Below are 24,981 nucleotides of genomic sequence, written 5' to 3' on the forward strand. Positions count from 1 at the left end.
CCGGGTCCATTCAGCCCAGCTACCCTCAAAATCCAGCTCAGTATGACACCTGGATCTCCACCCTTGTCTCACATAAGGGATCCTGGCAAGTAACCCAGTGCGCAGAGCAGACAGGAGCCAAGTACCACCACTTTAGCTCCTGAGGGGGGCAGCTGGAGCAGTAAGACCCCAGGGCACACTGTGGGACAGACGTGCCCCACAGCTTTGAGGCACATGGTGTAGATTGCCTTACAGTACAGCTTAAAATAAGGAAAGGGGAAAGGAAGCAGCTTGCTGTCATACTCCCTGCTAAGAAAGGCTATCTACTGCTGCTACCGAGAGTATGTTTTTCTCCACCTAACAGCTCCTATCTCTCAAAGAGAAAGTTGCTCCCATCCCTTCTACAGTTTACATATCTTCCTATGCTTCTACAGCTCAGTGACAGGAGAACTTCACCAGCAATGCTTTCAGCAGCACCTCAAAGCACAGCTCTGCAGAGATTAAACTTCCTAATTTTCAAAAGCAATTCAACCATTTTCAAGCCAACTTTTTGCTGTATTTCCTTCATCAAACAGACAACAACAAAAAGGCTGGAGTACTAAAACAGTTTTGTTCTGGCAGAAAACTAGACAAACCAGGTACAGATTCACTAGCTAAACAGAATTCAGCTCCTGTCATGTATCTCAGTAGTTCATATCTTTTTGTTTCCAGCAATACACAAGGGCACACAGAGCACAAGGCTCCACATTTTCCTGGCTGACGACTGACAGTAAAAAATACATATGCCCACTAACATTGATAACATGTTGTTTCTTTGAGGTACGAAGCTTAAAAATGCAAGCTACACCATGAAATCTTTCCTGTTCATTAAGATCTGCTCAACAGCTCTCTCACCTCTCATCCCCAGCTCCCAGCTGCACTGAGAATTCTGCAGTCAGTAAGTTTGATGTCTCATGATTCATATTCTGAAGCATACCCATATTTTGCTTTAATTGCATTAACATACAATTAACAAGCCACATAGGTTTTCAGACATGTTAAAGCTAAATTTCCAAAAAGCCCAAGAAACAGCGCTGTTAACTTGGAACCACTAGCAAATTGCCTGGCATGACACAACCCCAAGACCTCCTCTCCTGAGAAGGGTAAGCGGTGAGGAACAGCTACTTCAAAAGAATCTCATCTTTCACTCCCCACAGGACGTAACAGCGTTTCTTGCCCCTATGTTCTGACACAATAGCACGTCAGGTTTGCTGCAGCAGTGTGCCTGCAGTACTGCTCTGTCATTGTTCGGCACACACAGGCACAACCAGCGGCACTCACTGAACAGAGTCAGGAATTCAGCTCCTCTGGGAAGCACAGCACATCGGTCTCTGTGGCGCAATCGGTGAGCGCGTTCGGCTGTTAACTGAAAGGTTGGTGGTTCGAGCCCACCCAGGGACGGAGGAGATCCCTTTTAAGGGCCAAAAAGAACCTCGTGAAGCCCAATAAGGGGAAGTGCCAAATCCTGCCCAGGGAAGAAATGACCACAAGCATCCGTATATGCTGTGGCCATCCCACTGGTCAGCAGCTTCACAGAAACGGACCTGTCACAATGGCACTTTGCTGGCTTATGTTTGTTCAGTGTCTGCCAGAACCCCCAAGTCCATTTCCAGGGAAAGCTCTACTCTTCAAAGAATATTCTGAGTTGGAAAGCACCCAAAATGTTAATCAAAGGCCAACTCCTGCCCTGCACAGGACCTGCCCCAAGAGTCACACCACGAACCTGAGAGTATTGTCCAAACACTTTTTGAACTTTGTCAAGATTAGTGCTGTGACCACTGCCCTGGGGGCCTGTTCCAGTGTCCAGCTACACTCTGGGTGAAGAATCTCTTTCTAATATCCAACCTAAATCTCTCCTGGCAACTTTATACCAGTCCCTCACATTCCCTCCATCTTGGTTCCATAAGCATCTTTATTCCTGTTCTTCTGGATGACACCTGCCCACAGGCTTAGCATGCATCTATCTATCTATCTATCCATCTTCCTCATACCTACTCTGAACTAATTACGTTTAAAGCTGAATTTCAAGAGATGACAGATAATCCTTGATGTAAAAAGTGTTTACATTCATATTTGTTATTTGTGTTAATAAAGTAGTGTTAGCTATATTAAACATACTTACTGTTCCACGCATTATAATAGTTTCTGTTTTGTGTGCACAATGTATTTCACATTATTAAAACTGTCTTCACAGTTTGGGGGGCTGCTACTGCTCTTCCTTGAACCCCAGTTCACAGCTTCACTCCTAATCCTAAGTAGCTACATCTGGACCTTCTCATTACTGTTAAACAACAAGTTTTGGGCTGTCAACAACATCTGGATAGCCACATTCCTCAGAAAGTCCAGCCTGACAAGCATTAGGAACTGGGAACCAAGCATTCCTGTCAAAAGGATCCAAGCAGACATTACCAGATGCTAGTAAATCCAGAGCTGATGATACACAGAAAACACTAGAAGTTTCCTTCCAATCATGATTTGACACTTCTATATTTAAGCTTCTAAAATAAAGAACTAGAGCCCAGAAATTCTAGAAGTTGACTGAGAATTTTGCTATCATTGTACATAAAATGTGCATAGATGTTACAGAAACTGGGAGCTTGAGAAAAAGAAATATTTACTCACTGTGACCATTTTCACTCTAACAGAAAGGACCAGATGTTACGCAGGCACAAGGATAAGGACAAAACTTCCATTGCATTAAATCAATCACAGAACATATGCATGCAGTAGTTTGAAAACACATCTTCACAGTTCTTTGCCCATATAACACGTCATAAATTTTTAATTAAGGTGCCACAGGTACTCAAAAACAAAGGGTGTAGAAACCAAAAAAAAAAAAAAGTGGAAGTTTTAATAGAGAGAAGTTCTTTTTTTTTTTTCTCCCGCTGCTGGACAGTGGCCAGGAAAAACACTTTGTATTTTGCCCTTCAAGGCTCAACTAGGTCTGAAATGTATGTAGTGATTTGTCTGGCAAGATAAAAAAGTCCTGCTCATGCTAATGTTGCTTATTGATGCTTTCATCAGTGTGGCATTACTAAGGCATCAGTAAGGCATGGAGCAGGACAGCAAAACACAAAACTACCTTTTGACAAAAACTGGCTTTTGACAGGATGGATGCAGCACCATGACCACTTGCAACAATCCTCCAATAGCTAAAGAGCAGTAACTTGTAATAATCACAACAGAGGCTGCCAAGTATTGTAAGTATTTGAAAAAATGTATCAGTTAGGCCTCAAAACATAGAATTATTGTACCAAACTACAGGGCAAAATTAGAGGGGTTATTCTAACTCACTATATATCAGGTTACTGGAAAACAAGGGAACTAAAAAGGAATCATACAGAGCAGTTATCACTGTTGTACACAACAGCAAGGCTGCCGTGCCCTGAAGTCCTGCCATGGCTGATGAGGCAGTCACTCTTATTGTCTGGGGACACACTGAACTCTCATTTTCATTTAGTTAAGACTTAGAGCCAGCTGTTGACCTCATTATTGCAGCAGCAGAACAGGAAAAGTGATGCTGCAGTTGGGACAAAAGCTCCACTAGCAATAAAAATCCCAGCATCTTGAAACCTCCATCAAAAGCCTGCCCCACCTCCCTTTTTAAAACAGCAGCAGAAGAAATACAAGACAAAACCGTAACAACACTTAGCAGTATTCTCAAGTGTAAATTTAAGATGCAAGTGCTGTGCTATATTCTTCTAGGCCAGTGTAAAGCCTACAAAAAACACCTGCCAGGCCTGAGTACTAAACTGCTAATCAGCACTTTGACTAGAGTAAATGAGCTGGAAGCAACTTTACCTACCTTTCACAATCACAGAAGTTTTAGTTACCTCACTGTGGTTTCGTGCTTTAGTGTATAAAACTTCCTGCCACGGACAGGGAGTTTTATACACTCCCAGCGTATAAACTCCCAGTCCATGGACATGGACTCCTTCTCATTACTTGATGAAGAGCAAACAGCTCTCTCCATTATCCCTCTGCTGCCTACTGAGGTAGGCTGAAGGACCTCTTGCACATATTTTTCTGGATGCAACAGACCCACTGTTGCACAAACAGGCCCACATCAGTTTTGAGCAGAGCTTATGGTACAGCTTATAGTAGTTTCAGATATGCTTGTATTGCAACTACAACAGTGGATGTGCACTTAGAGATAACATGACCTACAAAGGGGGAAAAACTTGGGAAGCATGGGAACAGATTTATTTGAAAGATGGCAGCTGCACAACCCACAACCTCATTAAACAAAAAAAAGTCAAGAGAAAGAACTAAAAAATGTAGCACAGTAACTGTTGCTAAATTTTCTTCAACAAATACTGGAAGTGCAAGAACCCAGCCTTCCAGTGCAGAGCTTCTTGACAGAGAAATTATGAAAAGTGACACTCTAGGAAAAACATTCCTCAAAGACATAACTAAACATGCTTAAAAGATGAAGACAGAAAAGCTAGTTGCAAGTCAAGTAGAAAACATCTACTTAAGAAAACCACCCCTCTAACTGCTTTCAGTTTCACTAATTATGCTGTTTCAGAATACTTCTCTTCCAGAAATATTTTGCAGCGCAGAAAGGAATAAATGATTTAATTCTTTCACTGAACAATAGCCACTATTCAGAGGGCCCTGCCATTCCCTCCCTCAGACAAAAGCTGTCAGATCTGGCAAAGGCAGAATAAAAGATGAATCCATGTCCTGTGATAAAAGGACCGTCTGAGAACCCAAAAGTTGAGTCTCTTCTAAGCATAGGGATGCACCCAAACTAGGGGGAAAACAAATATGGAAATAAATTACAAGCATCTGCCAGCATCATGATACCTGCTAACTACTGCTGATGAAATTAAGTTGCTCAGTTTTAATTTACCTACAACTTTCCTCTACTGTGAGGTTACAAAAGCCAAAATCCTTTGACCTCAATGCTAACAAACACGATTTGCTCAACCCACATATTCTGCATGCAACAGTAATGCAAATCTAAGATTTTAATATAATGTTTATGCATATTTAATGTTAATTACATTTACATATTTAAATTATCCTACTACATTAACAATACTAGATACAATATTTAGAAAAAACAACTAGCATGGTTAAGCCTTCAAATTTTGGTAGTTTTCTATCAAGTATAAAACAGAATAGAAAACAAAGTTTCCATATGAAGAAGAAAACTTATTTTAACAGAAGCAGCCAAGACCTGTTGCAAAACACAGGTCACGTATGCTGACATTTAGACAAAACCTTGTAGTAATAAAAGATGCTGTCATTCACTATATCTACAAGAAACTGCCTAATAGTTCATTTACTGACTGCACTATCTCGATTACTTAAAAATCCCGCACAGCATCTTTGTCTGTCCTTTAGAAATAATTTGTACATACAAAATGACGTTGTTTAAATATGTGCTAGAAAATATAGAACTCTGCAATAGAAAGAGGTTAAAAAAAGCTGAATACTGTGGAAAAAAATTTATTTAAGTCTATACAAGTCTTCTGAAACAAACCATTGGCTTTGATACAGTAAATTCAAGTGAATACTCATTGCAATAGTATTTTTTCATACAGAGATAAAGAAGCCCTATAGCTTCCCATTTAGTGTCTGTGACAGAAGTTTTATTTCTGAATAAGTAGCTGCACAAAGCAGACGTGATAAGAGATCTCACAGTCACAGTGAGCTACAGTTGAGATAAACTTATATTACAAACATTTCAGAAAATTAGGAATCCATACTGAAGTGTGGCAAAATGATTCACAATGAAAGAACAATGACATCACTGAGACCCCTTGCCAATAATGAAGACTTTCTGCAGCAAGTCTAGAGCAGACCATCATAAAAACCTAGAGTGCAAGAGTACCACAAATTTAGTATATAAATATCACAGGATTAAAACTCCAGTTAAGCCATCAACTGAAGTGATGATTAAAAGGAAAACATGGCGTCTCCCAGCTTTGCAAAGGAAGCTTTCAAAGCATCTCTTCAAGAAAGTGCTGATGCCAACTAGGGCCTGTGCCAATTTGTGTTTTAGACTGCACTGCTGTAAGACAAAATTTTAGCAGATTTGTCTAAGAACTGTATAATCCTGCTGCTTTTAATACCTTAAAAAAAGCATTTACTAGAAGAGATGAAATGTAACATTTATAGCTCATACTGTTTCCAAGATCTGTGCACACTATATAGTCCTATAATTTCAACAGAATTTAAAAATAAGACAAAGAGCAGACAATGCAGTATTTGTTAGATGGATTTGTTTAGAATAGTTACACAATTAATGTATACAGTTGTAAAATTTTTAGTGCATTTGTTCTTGCACATTATTAATGCTACTTATAAAAACCTGAAGATTGCAAATCGGGCATGCTTACCATAACATTTTCAGACTGGGAAAGCTGCAGAACATTTTTTCTACAAGTGTTCACTGCCATGATACAAAACAAATATGTGCAAACTGCAAGGTCCCTAAAAATAGCATTTAATGACTTTATGTACAGAAAGATGTAACTATCTGTTTAAATATGCAAAGAATAAGCTTCCCAAAGTTTATAACATAGAACAATATCCACCACATGCTCCTCCTCCTCCATATCCTTCTTCCTTGTTTGATAACTTTACACCTCTGTTTTGGCTTTCACTTTCCCACAGTCCAGGAGTCTGAATGATTTTCTCAACAAGTTCTTCAAAGGCACACTGCACACCATCACATGTTTTTGCACTTGCCTCTAGAGAAGAGACACAAAAAGTCAAGTGTTAGCATAACTTCTGGTAACTTGTTTAATATTTCTCTTTCAGTTAAGTTTCAACCTACAACATACTTAAAAAGTTCTACAACCTATTCCTAAAAACACAGTGGTGCCAAAATTGGCAACTATGTGGATTTGTCACCACACAGGTAGCACCCCAAAATATTTTTAATAGAAGAGCTTTCAAGTCAAACTTCACCAGAACATAAAGATACAGCTATAGCTTAGCTTTATTTTCCTGTGGAAGGCACTCCAGTAAGAAAAATTTGGATTCTTGTCCGAAAAACCTGTTTGCTGTTCTGTATTTCAGTTCTGCACATTAATCATAATTGTAGTACCACCGACCATAGGAATCAAGGATCCATACTGCAGGATTCTGAGTCAGTCTCCATGATAAAACTCATCTGATAAAAGCAGTAACACATCTCATTCCTTTTGCAGTTTGCAGAATTCTAGGTAATTTCACTCAGGATCCTTACTTTGACCAAGACTAAGAAACCTGTCCACAAGTTATGTTACGAGAACAACAGACACCATCAGAAATTGTTCAAGCCCCACAAGGGCTTGCCCTGCTCATCCACGCAGCCACATAGATACTTAGCATATGTAGCATGCATATATATATATATACACACACACACACTCTCTCTTACGGTCTAATTTTTATTTTTGCACTTAGTAGCTTGTGCCTCAACTTTGAATTTTTATTTCTACATTTGACACTGTGGCTAAAAAGAAACACAGCAAGGCACTAAAAACAAAAATAAGTCTTCAGTCAGAGAGGAAAAATGCAAGCCTAAGTACAAGAATGAATGAGTAATATCAATGAACTGCTTTGCTACTGGAATAATCCTGTAAAATAATCCCTTCTGATCCTTACTTGAAACACATAATAAAGGTATGCATAAAGAGTCACTTCAACACCCATTTTTAAATTTATCATTACATGGCTTTGCCTACAAGACCCATTTCATTTTGCAGCAAGATGAGACCAATATATTTGCTCCAGTCATAATTATGTCATTATTCAATCCCACCCACCATTCATAAGTTAATTATATATCTACCTGTTTTTACATCCCAGTTCTAATACAGATTTCTCTCAGGTACCAGCCATTTTGCTATACTGAAGGCTGGCCACTAGCACCAGTTTTCCCTCTTTCATTTTGCTTCTGTTATTAATTTAGCAAGTCAGCTGGGGAAAGAAATCAGACAAAAGCCCAACCCAAAACAGGTTTCATCACGCTATGGAGAACCTGTACTCTGCCCTTCATCCTTATGAATTTCTAGATAATCATCCACAGCTAGAACAGGTATCTGGACAGGCACAATTTTAAAAACAGGAATACCCATTATCTTAGTGCCCAGTGCAGGTGAGAAATACCATTAATTGGACTGTACACATAAAGACTCTAAATCCTACAGAAGCAGTACTGTTCCTTATGTAACAAAAATCAAGAAAGATCTCTGCAAGTATCTATCACATACCTATGAATAACATGGAATGTTTTCTTGCAAATTTGAGGCCTTCATTTCTGTCAACTTCACGGTTTTCCTATAATAAAACAAAGCATTAATATTCCTTATTAACAAAATACACCAGCAGATTACTTACTGCAGTTGAATTTGGTTTACCTTATCAATCTTGTTTCCAACTAACATTTGCACTATGTCATTCCTTGTGCAGTAAGTTTCCAATTCATTTAACCAGTTATCCAGCTTGACAAAAGTATCTCTTCTTGTGACATCATAAACTGAAAGATATTAGTGATATTATTTCACAATATTTTTCCAAGAATTACAGCTTACATTACAAAAGTAGCAAAAATGATGGCTTTTTTTTGAATCAGAAAACTGAAGGAGTTCTAAGGATTCAAATTTACCTTCTATACGAACAACTGGAAATAAAGGAGGACATCTAACAGCTCAAATCACTGATGCAGAACAACTCCAAGCTTCAGCCACCTACAGTTCTCAGACAAATATTCCTTGATATACCCTAGCTTACACACTAGAGACTATCATTCTCCAAGGAACTCTACACTAGCTGATCCCTCATGTAGGATACCTAAAATCACTAAACAGCTATGCAAACAGGATAGCACAACCTTCAGTACTGAAGCTATGAAAGTGCTTTTTTCCTTTGTTTCCAAATCCCACGTACAGATAGGCATAAACAGCTTCTTTCAATCAAATCTGTAACTTGGTTTGCATGAACAACCTTATTTTTTGGAAGACAGGTAACAAAGAAATATCAGGAGATATTGAATAAAAGGGGAGAGCAAATGTCAACAGCTGAACCACCTATCTTCCAAACAGTGCCTGTTTACAGCTCTCAACAGTAACTAAGTGGCAGGTTCAGTGCAATCAAGTGACTTGATACAACATGTTTTGACAGCACCCTTCTATACCAGGAAGATAACACAACTCTCAACTTGGGAAACCTACCAGGAGGTCACATGACAGATGTTATTCCACATTAAACAATTTAACTAGACACTATAGCTTAGCAAGATTCTCTAAAGACAAAAGCAACTTCAAGAAAATTAAACGTACATCCTTGCCCTTACTTTAGTCCGCTTCTCCTAGCAGTGGAAAAGCAGAACTTCACAGCTCAGTGCCTAGCAAACACACTTCCATACACCAAAAAAAAAACAAGCACAAATGAGACTTCACCATGAAGCTGAAATTATGGGTTTTGCCTGGGTTTCTCAAACACAGATTGGTGCTTTCTACACGTCCAGCTGGTCTTTTCTAAGTGATTCTGACTGAGCAACATTCCATCAGTTGGGAAACAAATAACAAAAATCCTCATCCAAACTGCACATGGTTTATATTATTAATTTCATTAGGAAAAAAACAATGGGGAGAAGAAAAAGCTGTATCACACTGATACAGAGAGACTACATTGAGGATTTTTTTTTTTACTCTGCATTTAGTAAGCACAGGCAAAAATAAAAAGCAATAAATAAAAAACAAGTTCATGACAGCAGAAGGACAACAGCTCCAAGCTATCCTTTCAGTTAGCAGTAGCTTTTATTCTCATGCAAAAATCAGAGGTTCTCAAGCTGGTCAAATGGACTACATGAAAAAGAAGTTGAGACACCAAGTTGCTTTTATATGAGTTGTTCAACATAAATACAAAGATTTTAAATATCACTTAGATATTATATAAAGGCTATATGAGTTTGTGTAACTCCAATGCATGAGAAAACTCCAAACATTTGAACTAGCATGTAAAGATATACTTACCTAGGATAACACCTTGTGCACCTCTGTAGTAACTGGGGGTTAGTGTTCTGAACCGCTCCTGACCTGCAGTATCCTAATAAGCCATTCAAAAGTTCCATTATTCAGAATTTGAGCAGAATGCAGTTTAGCTTTCAGGCACTCTACTTCTAATGAACATACAGAGTAAGATTTCAATTATATTCCACTAGCAGATTAGCTGAGTTATTCCATCCCCTGCTGTTTTACTACACATTAACTTTGAGATTTTATGTAGTCTGTCCCAGGAAGCACCTTTGAACTACTAGATGTAGTATGTAACTGGATTATATAACAGTAAGGTGGCCATTTCTGCAAAGGCACTTGTTCTGCAGCTAGTATTGCAGCAACCAGCAAGAAAGCAGCATAGGTGCATTATTAAGATTTTCTAACAAGCATCACAGCCCATGACAACAAAACCAGTTCCTTCACTTCAATCACTTGGTCCAATTAAATTTGATTGAGTATCTGGGTAAATAGACTAACATGCTGTAACACAGCAGAAGCAGCAATAAGTCAGAGGTTTCTCTGGTTTTAAGCAAAGTTGAGTTTACATCCTAAAATTTAAAGGGTCAATAGCTCTGAAAAAAAAAAACCAAAACCCACCAAAATTAGACTGCTGTTTTCTTGTCAGAGATTGAGTTATAGTGCACACTCATTGAAGGCTTTATGCACAGAATATTTAAACAACTTTATCAATTTAGCCAGGTTAGAAGTGACACATGAAACACTGTAGATTCCCTGACAAAGAACCTGGATAAGCCAACTAAACTTCAGCATTCTACAAGCCACTCAGTCAATGTCACACATCTAAAACTGGTTTTGTGTCATGATGCACCTTCACAAGCTTTTCTTTTCCAGTTTACCTCAGGATTATTTCTTTCTATTTATCAAAATGAAAGAAAAAAACCCCTAACTTATCATTCCTTGTTTTGCTATCAGTCTGTTTTTCCTGCTGTATGCATTCTTTATTTTCTGTCAAGCTATTGCATTTATTTTCCTTGTCAAACCCATTTATTTCACTGATGATTACTACTGTAACTAAGACATAAGTCTTGTTTGTTAGTGAGGCATGAAGCACCCTCCAAGCTACAGGAACACTGCAATACACGTTTCATGTTCTACTACTACTTCCCAAAGAAACAAAGGTCTGATATCTTACTCATACAAGAAACAAAGTTTTAATCTTGCTAGGTATGAGAAGACACAACTGGGTCTGACTATTCAAAAACATGCTTCAAGTCACAGAAGTGTGGAGGCTGGCTTCCACAATGGAGAATAATTTTTAAAAGCTTGGAAGTACTGTTTCTTCGCTTGCTGTAATGGAAGTTCTACTTTTAACTACAGCAGAAGTTGAACACACTAAAGCTATGATTACATATACTGCCTCTCTCTTTGAAATGCATCTGCTACAAATAATTCTGATGATGAGCCTATGAAAGTCTTCTTATGATGGCTATGAAGTTTAGACAGAAAATGGGTCTAAAGAGGTAACATATGAGCACACAACTGTAATTCTTAACCTATTAATACACAACCTCAGTGTTATAGGCAAAATTTAGTAAAGAAGTGCACCCTTCTACTGATTTGATACCACTTAGTTCCTCCTTTTCTCTACTTCTTTCCCAACCAGATCTGCAATTAGTACTGCAGAAGCTCACAGGCAGCAGAGCTACCCTCTCAGCCAATTGTTGCACAGTTCACTGCAACTTCTGAATTCTGCAGCATTAACCTCCCACTTCTCCAAATCACCTTCATACTAATAGAAAAGAATTCTACAAAAACTATACATTATAGAAACCCTAGCTATTCCTAAAGCAAAGCAGCACATGAAGAATTTAGACTTAGAACTTAGACTTACCCATATTGCCAGTTTAGCTTTGTTTCCATCAACTGAAATAGTTTTCACCTTGAAGTCCACACCTAGAGGAAGAAAAATATTTTAGCTCTTCAAATATATTAGTTATCTTTGAAAAAGACAATAAGGAGAAATGGAAAAAATAAAATCAAACTCCAAAAATCCCATGTTTTGACATGAGCAGGAAGAATAAGTTCCATTAGCTATTTATGAACCTTGCTCAAAATGTAAGGTTTTCTTGCTGACATGCTTTTGCAAAAGCCTAAGGGCCTTTTAAGTCATTGACTCAAAATATTTTATGGAAGTAAGGCAAATATTATATCTCTTGCACTAAAGCATGTATTCCAGGACAAATTTTCAAGTCTATAATTCAAATGGATTAACTTTCTATTCATTACTCATAAACAATCTCCAAACAGACAAGGTAATGGTTCTGCTGGTCAGTCATCTACTCCAACATGTGACAATTCTTCCCCCTTCATGTGTCCTCAACCCCCAGGAACTAGCAGCCTATCAACTGCTCAACGACAAGATGCACAAAACTCAGGCCAAGGAGAACAGCATGCTAGTGACAGCAAATTTAAAGGATTTAGTGGCACACATCTGTCTGAGAGGCTCATCAGAGTTATGACACATTATGCTTTAATTTAACCCTTAGGTTACTAATAGCAACTAACTACAAAGAAATACGTTTCAAGCATTTTGGAGTGACTTTCACTTCTCACCAGGCAGCAGCTCTAAAATTAAATAGCAGTATGGAAAGCTGACACTTCCACAAGAACAACTTTCAAGTGCAACAGCAACCTTTTTGTACTTGGGATTACAATGTCAATCACCACATTCCTGATCAGAAAAAGAATTAAACCATTCTGACACAAAATGAGTAGAGCTTGGGATGAGTGCACTGCACTTACATTCCCAAATTCACGCAGATTACAAACAAATACAAACAGCTGCCAAAACACATTCAACCGAAAGTCACAAAGGATATACAGGATGATTAAGAAACTGCATATTAGAAACAGATTAAAACTTTAGTTGCACTGAACTTTAAAAGAGCTTTGTTTCTAAAAAGATAAATACAATTTTTATTCCACTGTTTCACAGCTTCAGCTTACTGAAGTGTTCCCTGAAGTTTCAGGTGTTTTTCAGACAACATTCTGCACTAGGTAGTAGGACTCTTAGACCCTAGCTTAGCAGTAATATAATGCTCAATACCATGCACGGGAATGGTACAATATTCTGCAGTTATGTTCACAGAAAACAACAGTTGTTATTAACTTTATTTTAAACACCAGTTCTTAGAATGTTACCTAGTTCACCGAAGACTGCTACGCTAGCAATTTGACTCAATCCTAGAGAACATTCTGTTCTGTTCTCTTTTCAGCACTCAGCTGTAACTTTCAGACTAAAAGAATCTCTTTCTTCCACTGTAATTGCATGTTTCTTCCCCTGAACTCAAAAAATCCCCATCTGCAGTTAGGTCAGCATGTCCAACAGTTCACAGTGCATTCTTTTATCCATTAGTCTGGCACCAAAACCTGTAACTGCAGATATTACAAGTCTGTTGGATACTTAACAAAATACATCATAATAACTTCAAGAAAGAAAATTTCTTCTTTAAGACAAACATATTTTATGTATTCTGAAGCCACAGTATCCTCCTTCCATTCAGTAAACAGATTCAGTATCTTGTGCCTGCACAGTTCATCAGCTTTCATTTAATGGAAATATACACCTTTATATTAGCCTTCCTGCTGGTTTAAAATTCACTTTAAATTTTGCAAGACCAATGCAAGTAAAACAAGAAACTAAAATAGTGACTAAACCCTATGCATTAAACTGACTGTTGAAAAACAAAAGTGTGAAAATGAACTAATAACACACCAAAATCCACCCCTGAAAGTGATTGAGGCAAGTAAAATAGAATTCAAACAAAGGAGCTCAACATATATAAAAGCCAATTAACAAAAAGAAAACTTTTAAATACTTAGGGTTTTGGTTGCCTATCTGCTATAAGAAAAGACAAGTAGAAAAAAAAAATTAAGGCTCAAGAAAATCTTGTCGAATTGAACAAACAGGGTCCTACAACCAACAGTGAAATACAGACATGTTTGTGTGACAGGTATCAGTTCTGACCTTGCAAGAATGATGTGTCTACCCTTGACAGCAGAAAGCTGACAGTGCTTTCCACCATGCCTTGGAAGGCAGCCAGAAACAAGACAGCACCACTAGACTCTACTCCTGTGTGTTAACACCTCCTGCCTCAGCACTACACACTAACATACTACGGACTTACAATCTGTAAGAAGCAGCTCTGACACTGATACTGCTCTCACATTCAGGCCACTAATGCTACACTGTGTTTACAGGAAGTGCACAATTAGCTACAGTGTAGTATTTGTGTTGTAGGTAAGTGACAAGTTGGACAGCTTAGGAGTTTGAGGGCTCCAAATGCAAATAAAGCTAAAAAGCTAAGAGACATCAGATCTGTGCAATACATAATTTCATTTGCAAAATACGGATTGCACTGAACACTTATCTAGAATCCCTTAAACAGAGAGCAAGCAAGTGAAGACAAGCATGAGCAGTAAGGATAACAGAAAATACTGGGGTACAAGTAATCTGGTAAGATCCATGTGATGAAGCCCAACAAACAAGCCAGCCTCAAGAGAATACAAGGACAGGTAATCTGCCAGGTTAAATACAACATGTTTAATCCAATTGAAGCTACTAAAGCTGAACTATTTGCCAAAAGCAGCTTATTCTTTGAAGAATATCACAGGATTTTCACTATGTTCTGAAGAACAACCCACATGAAACAATCATTTAGGTTTCTTTTAAATTGCACCCAATAGGTCTCTGCAATCTATGAAGGTTAAGTTGTCTCAACAGGTCATCACAGGGGACCAGTTGTACTGCTGTCAAGGCTTTCCTCAGTACGGTGGGTTTGTGTGCAGTTCTTGCTATATCTTAAAGAAAACCAAACCAAACAAAGTTCTCCTAACTTTCTAATCCAAATTTTAAAAAATATAGTCACATTAGGCAGTTCAGCCATCAGTATGCAGATGACATTGAAAGAAGACGTTATTTATAGTCCATTCATTTTGAAAAAGCACCATACTCTTCAGTTTCAACAGGAAAGGCTTTAAAACCTCTTCTGTCCTTCTGTCCCCCAACTCTCAAAACAAAATAGAATGTCTAATTAGCACAAAGAGAACTCCAAGCCAAGACTCACAAAGTGTTCTGACATTTCACCATCTTGTAAGTACTGGAAAAGACATCTAGGGTTTGTCTTCATGCAGCAGAAGAGTTACCTCTAGGAACTCACTCCAACTGCTTTATCGATATGGACAACAAATCACGTCCTGAATTGAAAGGTGACATTTTGCTTCTGAGAAATACATCCACCAGAAAAGAGGCAATGGTACTGGGTAGTAGTTTAAAAAGAAAAACGAGAAAACAAATAAGAGCCCAGACTCTGTCCTCTTCCAGTTAAGCTGACAAAAAAAATGAATCTGCTACCCTCTAGGAGCCCCACACATCATGCTGTAGGAATTGCACAGCTGGGGTCACAGTAGCTGTACTGCACAGCACTACCTCAAACATCAGCTGGTTGGGCCTAACAGGGTGATTGGTCTATGCCAGCATTTCTCAGTCTCTAGAAACTGACTTTCCCTGCCAAATGATCACATTCATTCCAGATTAGTATATTTGTTTCAGAACTCAAATTCTATCTGAAGTAATGCTTACGTTGAGTACTCTTCCTCCTTTTCCATACCAGAAATAGAGCAGAGTAGGATCTGCCAGCATCAACCTTGAATTGTTGCTATTTAACAATCAGCGATTAGCTACCACACATGCTGTTGTGCATGTTTACAAACCCGAAGAAGAATTACTTCAGGAAATATTTCCTTCGTTTCTCAAATGATGCCAGTTTTTGACACAGACACAAACAGCAGAATGGAAAAAAAAGAAACCCCATCATTAAAAACAAACAAAAAAACCCCAAACGATAAAGATGCCCACTCAGAGACTGAGCTACTCTTTAGGTATCCAAAACATCATGAAAGCTGAAGTAGCTATTTTGCACTAACTGCCTGGCTCGCATGTTTGGCATATCAAGAAAGTAACAGGACCTGAAGTATATACAGTGCCAAAACAATTAGATTAGAATCCAAGATTGCCATCTTCACCACCTGATCTATTTCATTCCTGTTTCCTTCCACGCTATCCTCCCTCATGAACTGAGGTGGGGCTACTTGCACAACTTCATTTTTTATAAGCAATGGAATGAACAAAAACAGGCAACGTTCCTCCCCTTGGCTTCTCAGCGCTTTATATGAAATAGTACTCCTGAATCTTATAAATGTTAATGAAAAAAAAGTTCAGTTTATTTAATTCTTAATAAAATAGAGCTGGTTTTGCTTACCAGCAGCTGAACTCAAAAGAAAAAACTCTATATAAGCTCTTAGACAGAACTCTTCCTACATAGAAAGTAAAAAATGCAACTGAAATGATGGTGTGAAAAAGTATCTCTATTCTCCATAATTTCAGTTATTACTTTGGCACAGAGTTGCATCACAATCTTAAAATTTCCATTTTGCTTCCTTTGAGAGCCAATCCACTTAGTGTATCCTGCATTCTGGAGCACTCTCCCCCAGCACAACTGACCCATGCTGGTAGGTATAATAACAGCACAGCAATGACACGTCACTGCCTTTTTCCCCAGCAGCTCTAGATTCTTGGCTCTCTTCCACTTTCCTCAGGAGCCTAGCTGCCAGGAACTGATTGCTAAGCAGAAGAAAAAAAAGCCACATTGTAATTTCCTCTCTACAGAGGAAAAGCAGATGCCACGCAGAGCCCAGTGCACTCCAGTATGGTCAGAAGTTGGAAGAGTTAACACTACCTGCTACAGAGTCTGAAGACAGCTACCAAGTATCATATTACACAGACACAAGGCCTGGACAGCAAAATTATTAGTCAAAAACCTGACAGCTATTTTGCACAGTTAAATCAGTAGGAGAGTAGTAGCTCTTACAGAACTGTATGTTAGACAAGTGTGAACAAACCACAATTTTACACTGAAAATGTTATCAGTTTTTCTAAGGTAGTATCAGCACATACTTACCAATTGTTGCTGCAAGTTCTGGGTCAAACGTATCATCTGTGAACCGCAGCAAAAGGCTGATAGGAAAAAAGAAAAAAAAAGAGATATTATTATTGCAGCACATCCATACCTTGCTGAAAGCCCATAAATTACAAGTCAGAAAGGAACAGCAAGATCACATAGCTAAATAAACTCACATCTGATTTTTTAATTTTTTTTGGTAGGAGATAATATATGGAAAAAAGAAAAGAACAGAGCAGACACGCTCTGCTACCTGAGCCCATATCTCTGCAGGTACTACCAAGAATGTCTCTTTGAAAACAAAGTACCACACAAGTTGTCAAAGCAGTTGCCTGAACAGTTATGTGATCTGCTTTGCAAAGCATTTTACTTCAACCTTATTCTATTTTTCTTCTCCCAGAATTCAGTACAAAAGTAGTCTTTTTTGTTTTGCTTCAATATTGCTTCACACAGTATTTCTGTAATCTTGAGAAATAAATTCCAAGTCAGCTTTTCATTCCAGAAATAACTCCTTGAACTGGGCACACAGGGGAACAGCAAGGACAACACCCATGAGAAATAAAGTCACAGAAGCTCAAGAGTAGAAATAGCTCCCCAGCATTTCATGATTTTGTATTTCTTTGTATGAACAACTCATGCACACAACATTTCCTCCATGGTGATGAATGTGTTTGCTACCAAGAGAAAAAGTTGCAGCTAAGATTAAACAGCACATCACACCACAGCAATGCAGGGTCCCTTAAAAAAGTGCCCATAATGCCACTGGTGTCAAATGTAAATATTTTTGTGAGAGACAAAGACTCTGAGCATGCAGTTCCTAAAATCAACAGTCTCGTGCATCTGTGGCAAGTGCATGTGGCAAGCAGCTGTTTGCTACGACCACAGCTTCTACTCATTTCCAGGATAGAGAAACAAAACAAAGCCTTATTTACTTTTTGGTCTTCCCCACCACCCTGTTCTTTTCTCCTCTTTTTGCATGTGAATTTAGAAGTCAAGTGGTTTTTAGCATTTGGACACAGTCCTGCATTGACAAAAACAGTGACCACTGAAATTCCTTTATTTCAATGAGGATGAGTGACGACTCCAAGTTAATCTCAGACCAACTCTTTTTCTCTCCTTACTCCAGAAACCCAAAAGCAAATGGTAGCTTTACTCACCAAAAAATAATTAAAATAATAATTTTTTTTTTAAATCACAGCACACATATTTTTAGATTTCACAGATAGTTCTATAAGTATACTATTTAAGAGCAGCTATCTTTAGTTACAACCAATACTAGTTTCATTCAGAACAGAGAAATTATGGAACCCTTATACTGCTACTAGAATAAAACCATCATTTTACCAGTCTTGCTTGCCCAGCCCAGCCAACTTCTACCTTTTATTCATATGTAGCTATCATGTTCTACAAAGCACAGCACCCTCACAGGGACCATGTTTAAGACAGCATTTGTTCAGAAGTCAGGACTCCAACCACTTACTCCACCTTGCTACTACCTGTTTAGCATCTGACCTTTCCTAGTCAACCAAGAGGTAAGAGACACAAATTTAGGAATATTTCAATAATAAGTTCCTGTACCTGAACAACTCCACTGTTACCGTTTAATAGCATTTTTATTTCCTCCACATAAAGCCTCTTTTAGCAAGCTTTCTGATGTAATGAAACATGTCTATAAATAGGTATGTAAAACCCCTGTGTTTTATCTGCCCCAGGAAAAATTCTTCCATATGGGCACTCATATGGGAGGTGACATCAACTAAAAGAAATTTGCTCAGGTCATGTCTGTCACCAGGGCCCTACTGTACTTATTATCAATTCAGCAGCTAACTCAAACGAGTGACTGACAGACTTTGAACAAATATGGGCACCTTTTTTCCCTAAATAGCAACTCGTATGTAATTTGGGGTCATGGCAGAGGACATATGTTATTGCCACAAAAATATCAAATATAAAATTACCTGTGTGGTACATTCCCAGACGTCCTCCTGCATTTATATCCCAAACCCTTTAGTAAGAACTATATTACTATCAAAAAAAGTTTTAAAAAAAACCAACAACACACAAATAAAATCCCAACTCCTTAGCGCTGCTATCTACACCTTAGTCAAAGCCATGAATACAGCAGGGAGGAAGAACTCAACCTCAATGTACTTGATAAAGTCTATAAGTGGCAAAAAACCTGCTTTAGAACCACTTTGCTGCGTCCCCGTGCTCCCCCTCACACACCCAATGCTGGGTCACTTGAGACTCTGCACACAGGTATTACGGACTAGACGTTAACCCCAAAGCGCTGTGGAGCTGTACAAGGGCACCTATCTCCGCACGACGCAACGCTGCCCCGGGCACAGGGGCAGCCCGACAGAACCCCCGCTTCATGGGCGGGCAGCTGAGCCGGACAGACACCAGCTCGGGGCCGGCGGCTGCGGGAGCGCGGAGGAGGGGGAAGAAGAGGAGAAGGAGGAGGAGGAGGAGGGGGTGAGGGGAGAGCTGGCGGGGAAGGGAGCTCCCCCCGCGGGCCCGGCCCTGCGGGGCGCAGGCCACGCCCAGACGGCATTGTCCGACAAGGGGCCTAGGCCGGAGCCGGCCGGCCAGCAGAGGCTGTCGAAGGCTGGCGGGCGTCCCCTCACCTGGACTTGCCGACGCCGCTCTCGCCGATGATGAGGATCTTCAGGGTGGTCAGCACGTCCTCGTCCATCCCGGCAGCGCCCCCGGACCGGCCCCGACCGCCCGACGCTCCGTGCGCAGCTGCGGCGGCGGCGCTGCGCCTGCGCGGGGCCGCCCGCGGTTTGTTTACAGCGGGCGGGGCGGGCCGGGCGGTGCGCGCATGCGCGGGGCCCGCCGCGGGGAGCTGCGCGGCCGGGCCGTGACCTGAGGGGAGCGGGGGGGGCCCGGCGGGGTTTGCAGCTGCTGGCGGTGTCAGAATCCGTGGCCGAGGGGAGAAAAGACAGCAAATAAAATGGCAGCGGGTTATTAGACATTGGAATGGGCTGTTCGGGGAGGTGGTGGAGCCCCCGCCCCTGCAGGTGTTTAAAGAAGGACTGGACGTGGCACGCAGCGCTGCGGTGTGGTTGACAAGGCGGATCGGTCACCGCTTGGACTCGATGAGCTCAGAGGTCTTTTCCAGCCTCACTGACTGTGCGATTGCTTGCGCCGCACCAAGGCGGGCGGCCAGCGCCCGGTGCCAGAGCCGGGCCAGCTGCCGCCTCCCGCGGGGAGCAGCTGGTCCGGAGCCTGCTCCCAAAACATGGGCTCGTCTGGGGATAAACCGGCCCTGGAGGCCAGCTAGTACGGGACACCCACTTGCTTTTCTACCAGCATCTTGCATTCTCTGTTAAAAGCCAAAAATGTTGTTTGGTCGTTTTTTTTTTTCCCGATTCCTATGAGAAATTCTCTTTATAACCAATTCAGCTAACCTGCTATTATGGCTTGAAACCAACCTCGGGCCATGTGTAAACAAATGCAACTCTTCTAAAATTAACAGCATACATGTCAGATGTGCGATTCCTCGACCGATGATGTAGTCCTTGGCCTATCTGGGCAGCCTCTGGACAGGCCAGAGACAGACTCCATCAAATAGAAACAAGTTCAGGCTCCTCCATAGTCACATCAGTCAGTCACACAACCAGTCGCTCCAAAGGAAGAGATCAAGCCATGTCAGCACTTTGCACAAGGCAGCTGCACTTGTTAGGCCATCGTGGTTTTTGTCAGAGCGATGGCTGCAGAGGGCACAGCTCTTCCAGCAGACTCCTGACTCTGCTGAGCATTTGCCTTCACCTGAGTTCCAGGGTCAACACAGAAACCGTTCTCTTGTGTTTTTGTGGTAAACCTCTCTGTTCCCTGGCTTCTTCCACTTTCAGGATCTGGTCTCCCGACTTTTTTACCTCAGAAAAATAACTCCCAGGATGAGTACAATAACAGTAATTATCCTATTAAACTATGGAAACATATTCTATAATTAAATGTGCAAACATCTGGCTGTGTTTACAACAGCACTGTGCCTGTTTGTAATGAATAATCTAAAATTTTTGGAGGTATGACAGTTTTTGTAGTTTGGATTGTGCTTTGCAGTTGTGTGAGAAAGCAGAATGTCTACACTCTCCAGTTTTTGTTGAAGTGTGCAGGAACTGCGGGGTCTTAGCATGGATCAGGATGAGGATTTGAATTTGGAAGGCATATCCAAAGAGCAAAGTATTTCACTAAGGCTACTGAATCTCTTGAAGTCAGAGAGTATTTGTATTCTGGGATTTGTTTTTTTCCCACTGCAGCCATAGAATTAAACTATTCCATGTGGATATTAGTCCTGATTCACATCATAATGCTCTACCTCACTCAGAATGAAGGGTTGGTCAGGATGGCATTCAGAACTTGAATGATGAGCATATGCAAGAAAAAAGGGAAAACCTGCCCTAAATGAACAATTCTGTAACTCATACTTATGGATGTGATGTTTTAGACCTTCTTAGGCATGCCCTTTGAGAACAGGTATTTCTCCAGGTTGTCCTCCTTCAGGTGGAACTATGTAGTCTCTCACCTTGAGACTGAATCTGAGTGCTGCAGTCAGCCTGTTTGCTGTCTGCATATCTATTTTAATTCTGCAAAACCAGGCCTATTGCAGGAACCATCTATTGGATAATTAAGGTGCCTCAGTCCTTCAAAACAAGAATATTATTTATTCATTGAAAGATGTACAATGTTTAGAACATCTTTCAACAAATTTTTGTATAGTTTCTTCATTGAAGTCATCTCTGAACTGGGAGAGACATCTAACCTGCTGTAGTTCATGGGTGCCTGTCTTTTTCCTTGCCTGCCTTTCCGTACTCTGCAGGAGTCCTTGTTTACTCCTAGCAACTAGCCCAATCCCTTGAATAGGGCTGGGAGGGTTTCTCTTTTTATTGTTTATTGTCCCATTTGATCCTGACCTCAGATGTGGCAGGGTCAAGCCATAGCAGTGTGGTTAGCCCTGCCTGATAATCAGTCCTCCTAGAAGAACATTGGAGATAATATTTATAAATAATTATGGATATATAATTTCTGTATTCTAGATACACTGCTAAGGGAAGCAGTCTGATGGTGGAAAACTGGCATAACTTATTCCAAGGCAGGTCACTGCTATGGGGAGACAGAGACAGACAGACAGACATCAACTTTGCCCTTCCCCTCACTCTTTACAGTCTTGCATGAAGCCTGCCTGGTTCCTGGTTTGATACAGGGCTCAGACTAGAGCAATGTCAGGTCCATCTCAGCTTGTGCAAATGCATGCAATCAGTGTTCCTGAGCTTTTGATTACTTCAGGGATGCGACAAAGGAGGGACATCTTGGCGATGATATCGTGTACTCTCACCATTAAAATTCCCTGTCCATTGGATTACAGACTTGGCTGTATCTTTGACCATGAAAACAGGTGGGAGACTATTCATAGTCACTCCCTCAGGGCTGGGATCAGTAAAGAAAGGACCACTGCACTTCAGGTACTCTCAGGGGACTGTACAGCAGTTGCATAGTGCAGTGCCCTTACGCAGGCACTGAGAGCAAGTAAAGGTGAGAAGGACCTCCACCCAGTTTGTTCCTGCTGAACCAGCTGCAGGGTAACCTTGGCAACAGAGACAAGTGTGTCAATAATAATCAGCCATTACCGTGAGAGACAACCTGGAATGAACAACAAAGAGCTCCCTCAGTCTCATTCTGTGTCTGAAAGACACCTGGGAGCCTTTGGTAAGTTCACTTGAACCATCTGCCTCACTTCCACAACTTCAATGTGGGGATAATGGTGTGTGCTATTAGAAGACTGCAGAAACAGCAATGGGTCAAGGGAGTTAAACTGCCAGCACTGCTTTGTTTAGCATAAACTCTGAAATTCAGGATGGGAGAGTGTCCCCTTAACTACATGGCTGCCCTCCTGTCTCTCTATGCCATCACAAGTGAAAACAGGCCTTGAAATGTATAGGTTCTGTTTAGGCTGTCTAGGTACACACAAGTCTCAGGAGCATGCACTTCTTGAGGTGACAAAGTCCTTAATTCATTGACACTCTCAAAGATTTTCTTAGGCCAGTCATGCGCAATGTGCAGCAGAAACTGAGAAGCTCAGCCACTTCAGAGAGAAGTTGACAGCAATGTACTGCTGCAGAGAGTGATTCTGCTGTCCCATTTCCACATTGTGAGGCTGACCCATATGTTGTTGTGGCAGCGAGTCAGGAGTTATGATTCACAGTGAAACAAGCATGATTGCTAAACTCACCAGTCCCACCCAGCAGAGATGACACACATACACACACTCATTCTTTTTTGCTGCTTCATGAGGTAATTTGCAAGGTTTGTAAAACTGGCACTATATGTGTCATATTAAAGGAGGTTCCTTCTCTGTGTGACATCCTTAAACACACTCAGCACATCTATATGATTCACATTCGATGAATTAAAGCACGGAGTGAAAGTGCTGCAGCAGTCCCAGAACTCTGGGCAGGATTCCTCTGGAGACCACACTGCAATGTAAATGACTCTGCTATGTCTGGCCACTCCTTTTCTAAAGAATCCAGCCTATTTTTATGAAGAAACTACATAATTGTCTTTCTCTCTCCCCTTCCAACAGCAGCCAGAGCTGGGCACTCCCATCTGTTGATCTTCTCAGTGTCTGCTTGGTTTCTGTGAACAGTAAGGGGGATTTAAGACTATAAGCACATTAGCTCTGGGCAATTAAAAAACACTGCTTATAGTCAACACAGTTTAAAAAAGCATTGGGGCTGTGACAGAAACTGGTTTGGGGAAGAACAACAGATAAAATGTTGTTTCAGCCACTCAAAGAGCCATGGTTGTGTATGAGAATGATATGCCAGTGTTTTTCAGAGGAAACCAACATTGAAGATCATTAACTGAGACCTGCATAATAACCATCAGTGGATTGCTGATTTTGTGCTAGAATATTGTGATTGCTGAAAATAAAATTAAAAACTTGATTGCATGCTTTGCGGTTTTATTTTGCTAGATACAAGGTGTAACTTATGAGACACCCCATCTTACTTCTCTACTGAAAATTATGACAAAGACTAGCCACTTCCTACTTACATAAAATTTGGTTCAGATAAATTGGCTAATCATTTAATCCCGAGTACTCAAGCAGTAATCTTAATACCAACAATTTATCTTTCTGCATTGTGTAATGAACCTTATACCAAGGACAGCTTTTAGTACTGTAAGACCTAAATACTATTTTTTAAATGTCTCTAAAGCAACCATTGCAATTGCAAATAACAATGAGAGAGTAGATTACTGTTTAGAAATGTTAGATTCCTTACAAAACATAGATTACGTTTTACACAATAAGAAAAGAGCTTTGCTATTTGAAGTGAATCGATCATGTACTGCATCAACAATGAAAAGGATGAGACAACATGAGATTTCAAAGGGCACAGTAAAAACAACAAAGTTTGGATGTTAGAGTTTTCCCACAGTTGCTCTTCATGTGCGCTTCATGAACATACTGAACTGTGAGTGCTGTGAATTTGTCTTTTTTCATAGCAAGTTTAGTTGTATCCAGTGGAGCGCAATATATAATATGTTTACCACTCAGATCCCAGGATTGCTTACAGTGGAAAAGACCTTTGAGATCATTGAGTCCAACCTTTGAGTGATCACCACCCTGTCAAGTAGACCATGGCACTGAGTGCTACATCCAGTCTTCTTTAAACACCCCCAGGGACACGGACTCTACCACTTCCCTGGGCAGCCCATTCCAGTGTTTTACAACCCTTTCTGTGAAGAAATTTCTCATTATGTCCAACCTAAACATTCCCTGGCACAGCATGAGGCCGTGTCACAACCTGTGACATGATCTCCAGATCTCCCAACAGAGACTTCCTGCCCTCCACCACAACACTCCCACCCAGCTTGGTGTCATCTGTGAACAAATCAATCCTCTCAACCAGAAATCAGAGATTATCTGACAGACCAAATTGATGGAAGTGTTTCCTCTCAGTCTTAATGAAGTA

The 24,981-nt window shown here is 40.4% G+C and overlaps 1 protein-coding gene and 1 non-coding gene across 2 annotated transcripts; one reads left to right on the forward strand and one right to left on the reverse strand.

Annotated features, from left to right (window-relative positions):
- Positions 1 to 1,345: 1,345 nt before the first annotated feature.
- Positions 1,346 to 1,419, forward strand: TRNAN-GUU. Its single transcript has one exon. It is a non-coding gene; the product is annotated as a tRNA-Asn (tRNA).
- A 3,557-nt stretch (positions 1,420 to 4,976) lies between these two features.
- On the reverse strand, positions 4,977 to 19,784 carry RAB18 (RAB18, member RAS oncogene family). Its single transcript, XM_038128161.1, has 7 exons — positions 19,627 to 19,784; positions 17,000 to 17,055; positions 11,872 to 11,933; positions 9,996 to 10,068; positions 8,379 to 8,497; positions 8,232 to 8,298; positions 4,977 to 6,722 (listed from the first exon to the last, which is right to left on the reverse strand). The coding sequence occupies exons 1-7, from the start codon at positions 19,692 to 19,694 to the stop codon at positions 6,544 to 6,546; spliced, it is 624 nt and encodes a 207-aa protein (XP_037984089.1). The 5' UTR covers positions 19,695 to 19,784; the 3' UTR covers positions 4,977 to 6,543.
- Positions 19,785 to 24,981: the final 5,197 nt, after the last annotated feature.

The sequence above is a fragment of the Motacilla alba genome, chromosome 2 (genome assembly GCF_015832195.1).
Source record: "Motacilla alba alba isolate MOTALB_02 chromosome 2, Motacilla_alba_V1.0_pri, whole genome shotgun sequence".
NCBI lineage: Eukaryota > Metazoa > Chordata > Aves > Passeriformes > Motacillidae > Motacilla > Motacilla alba.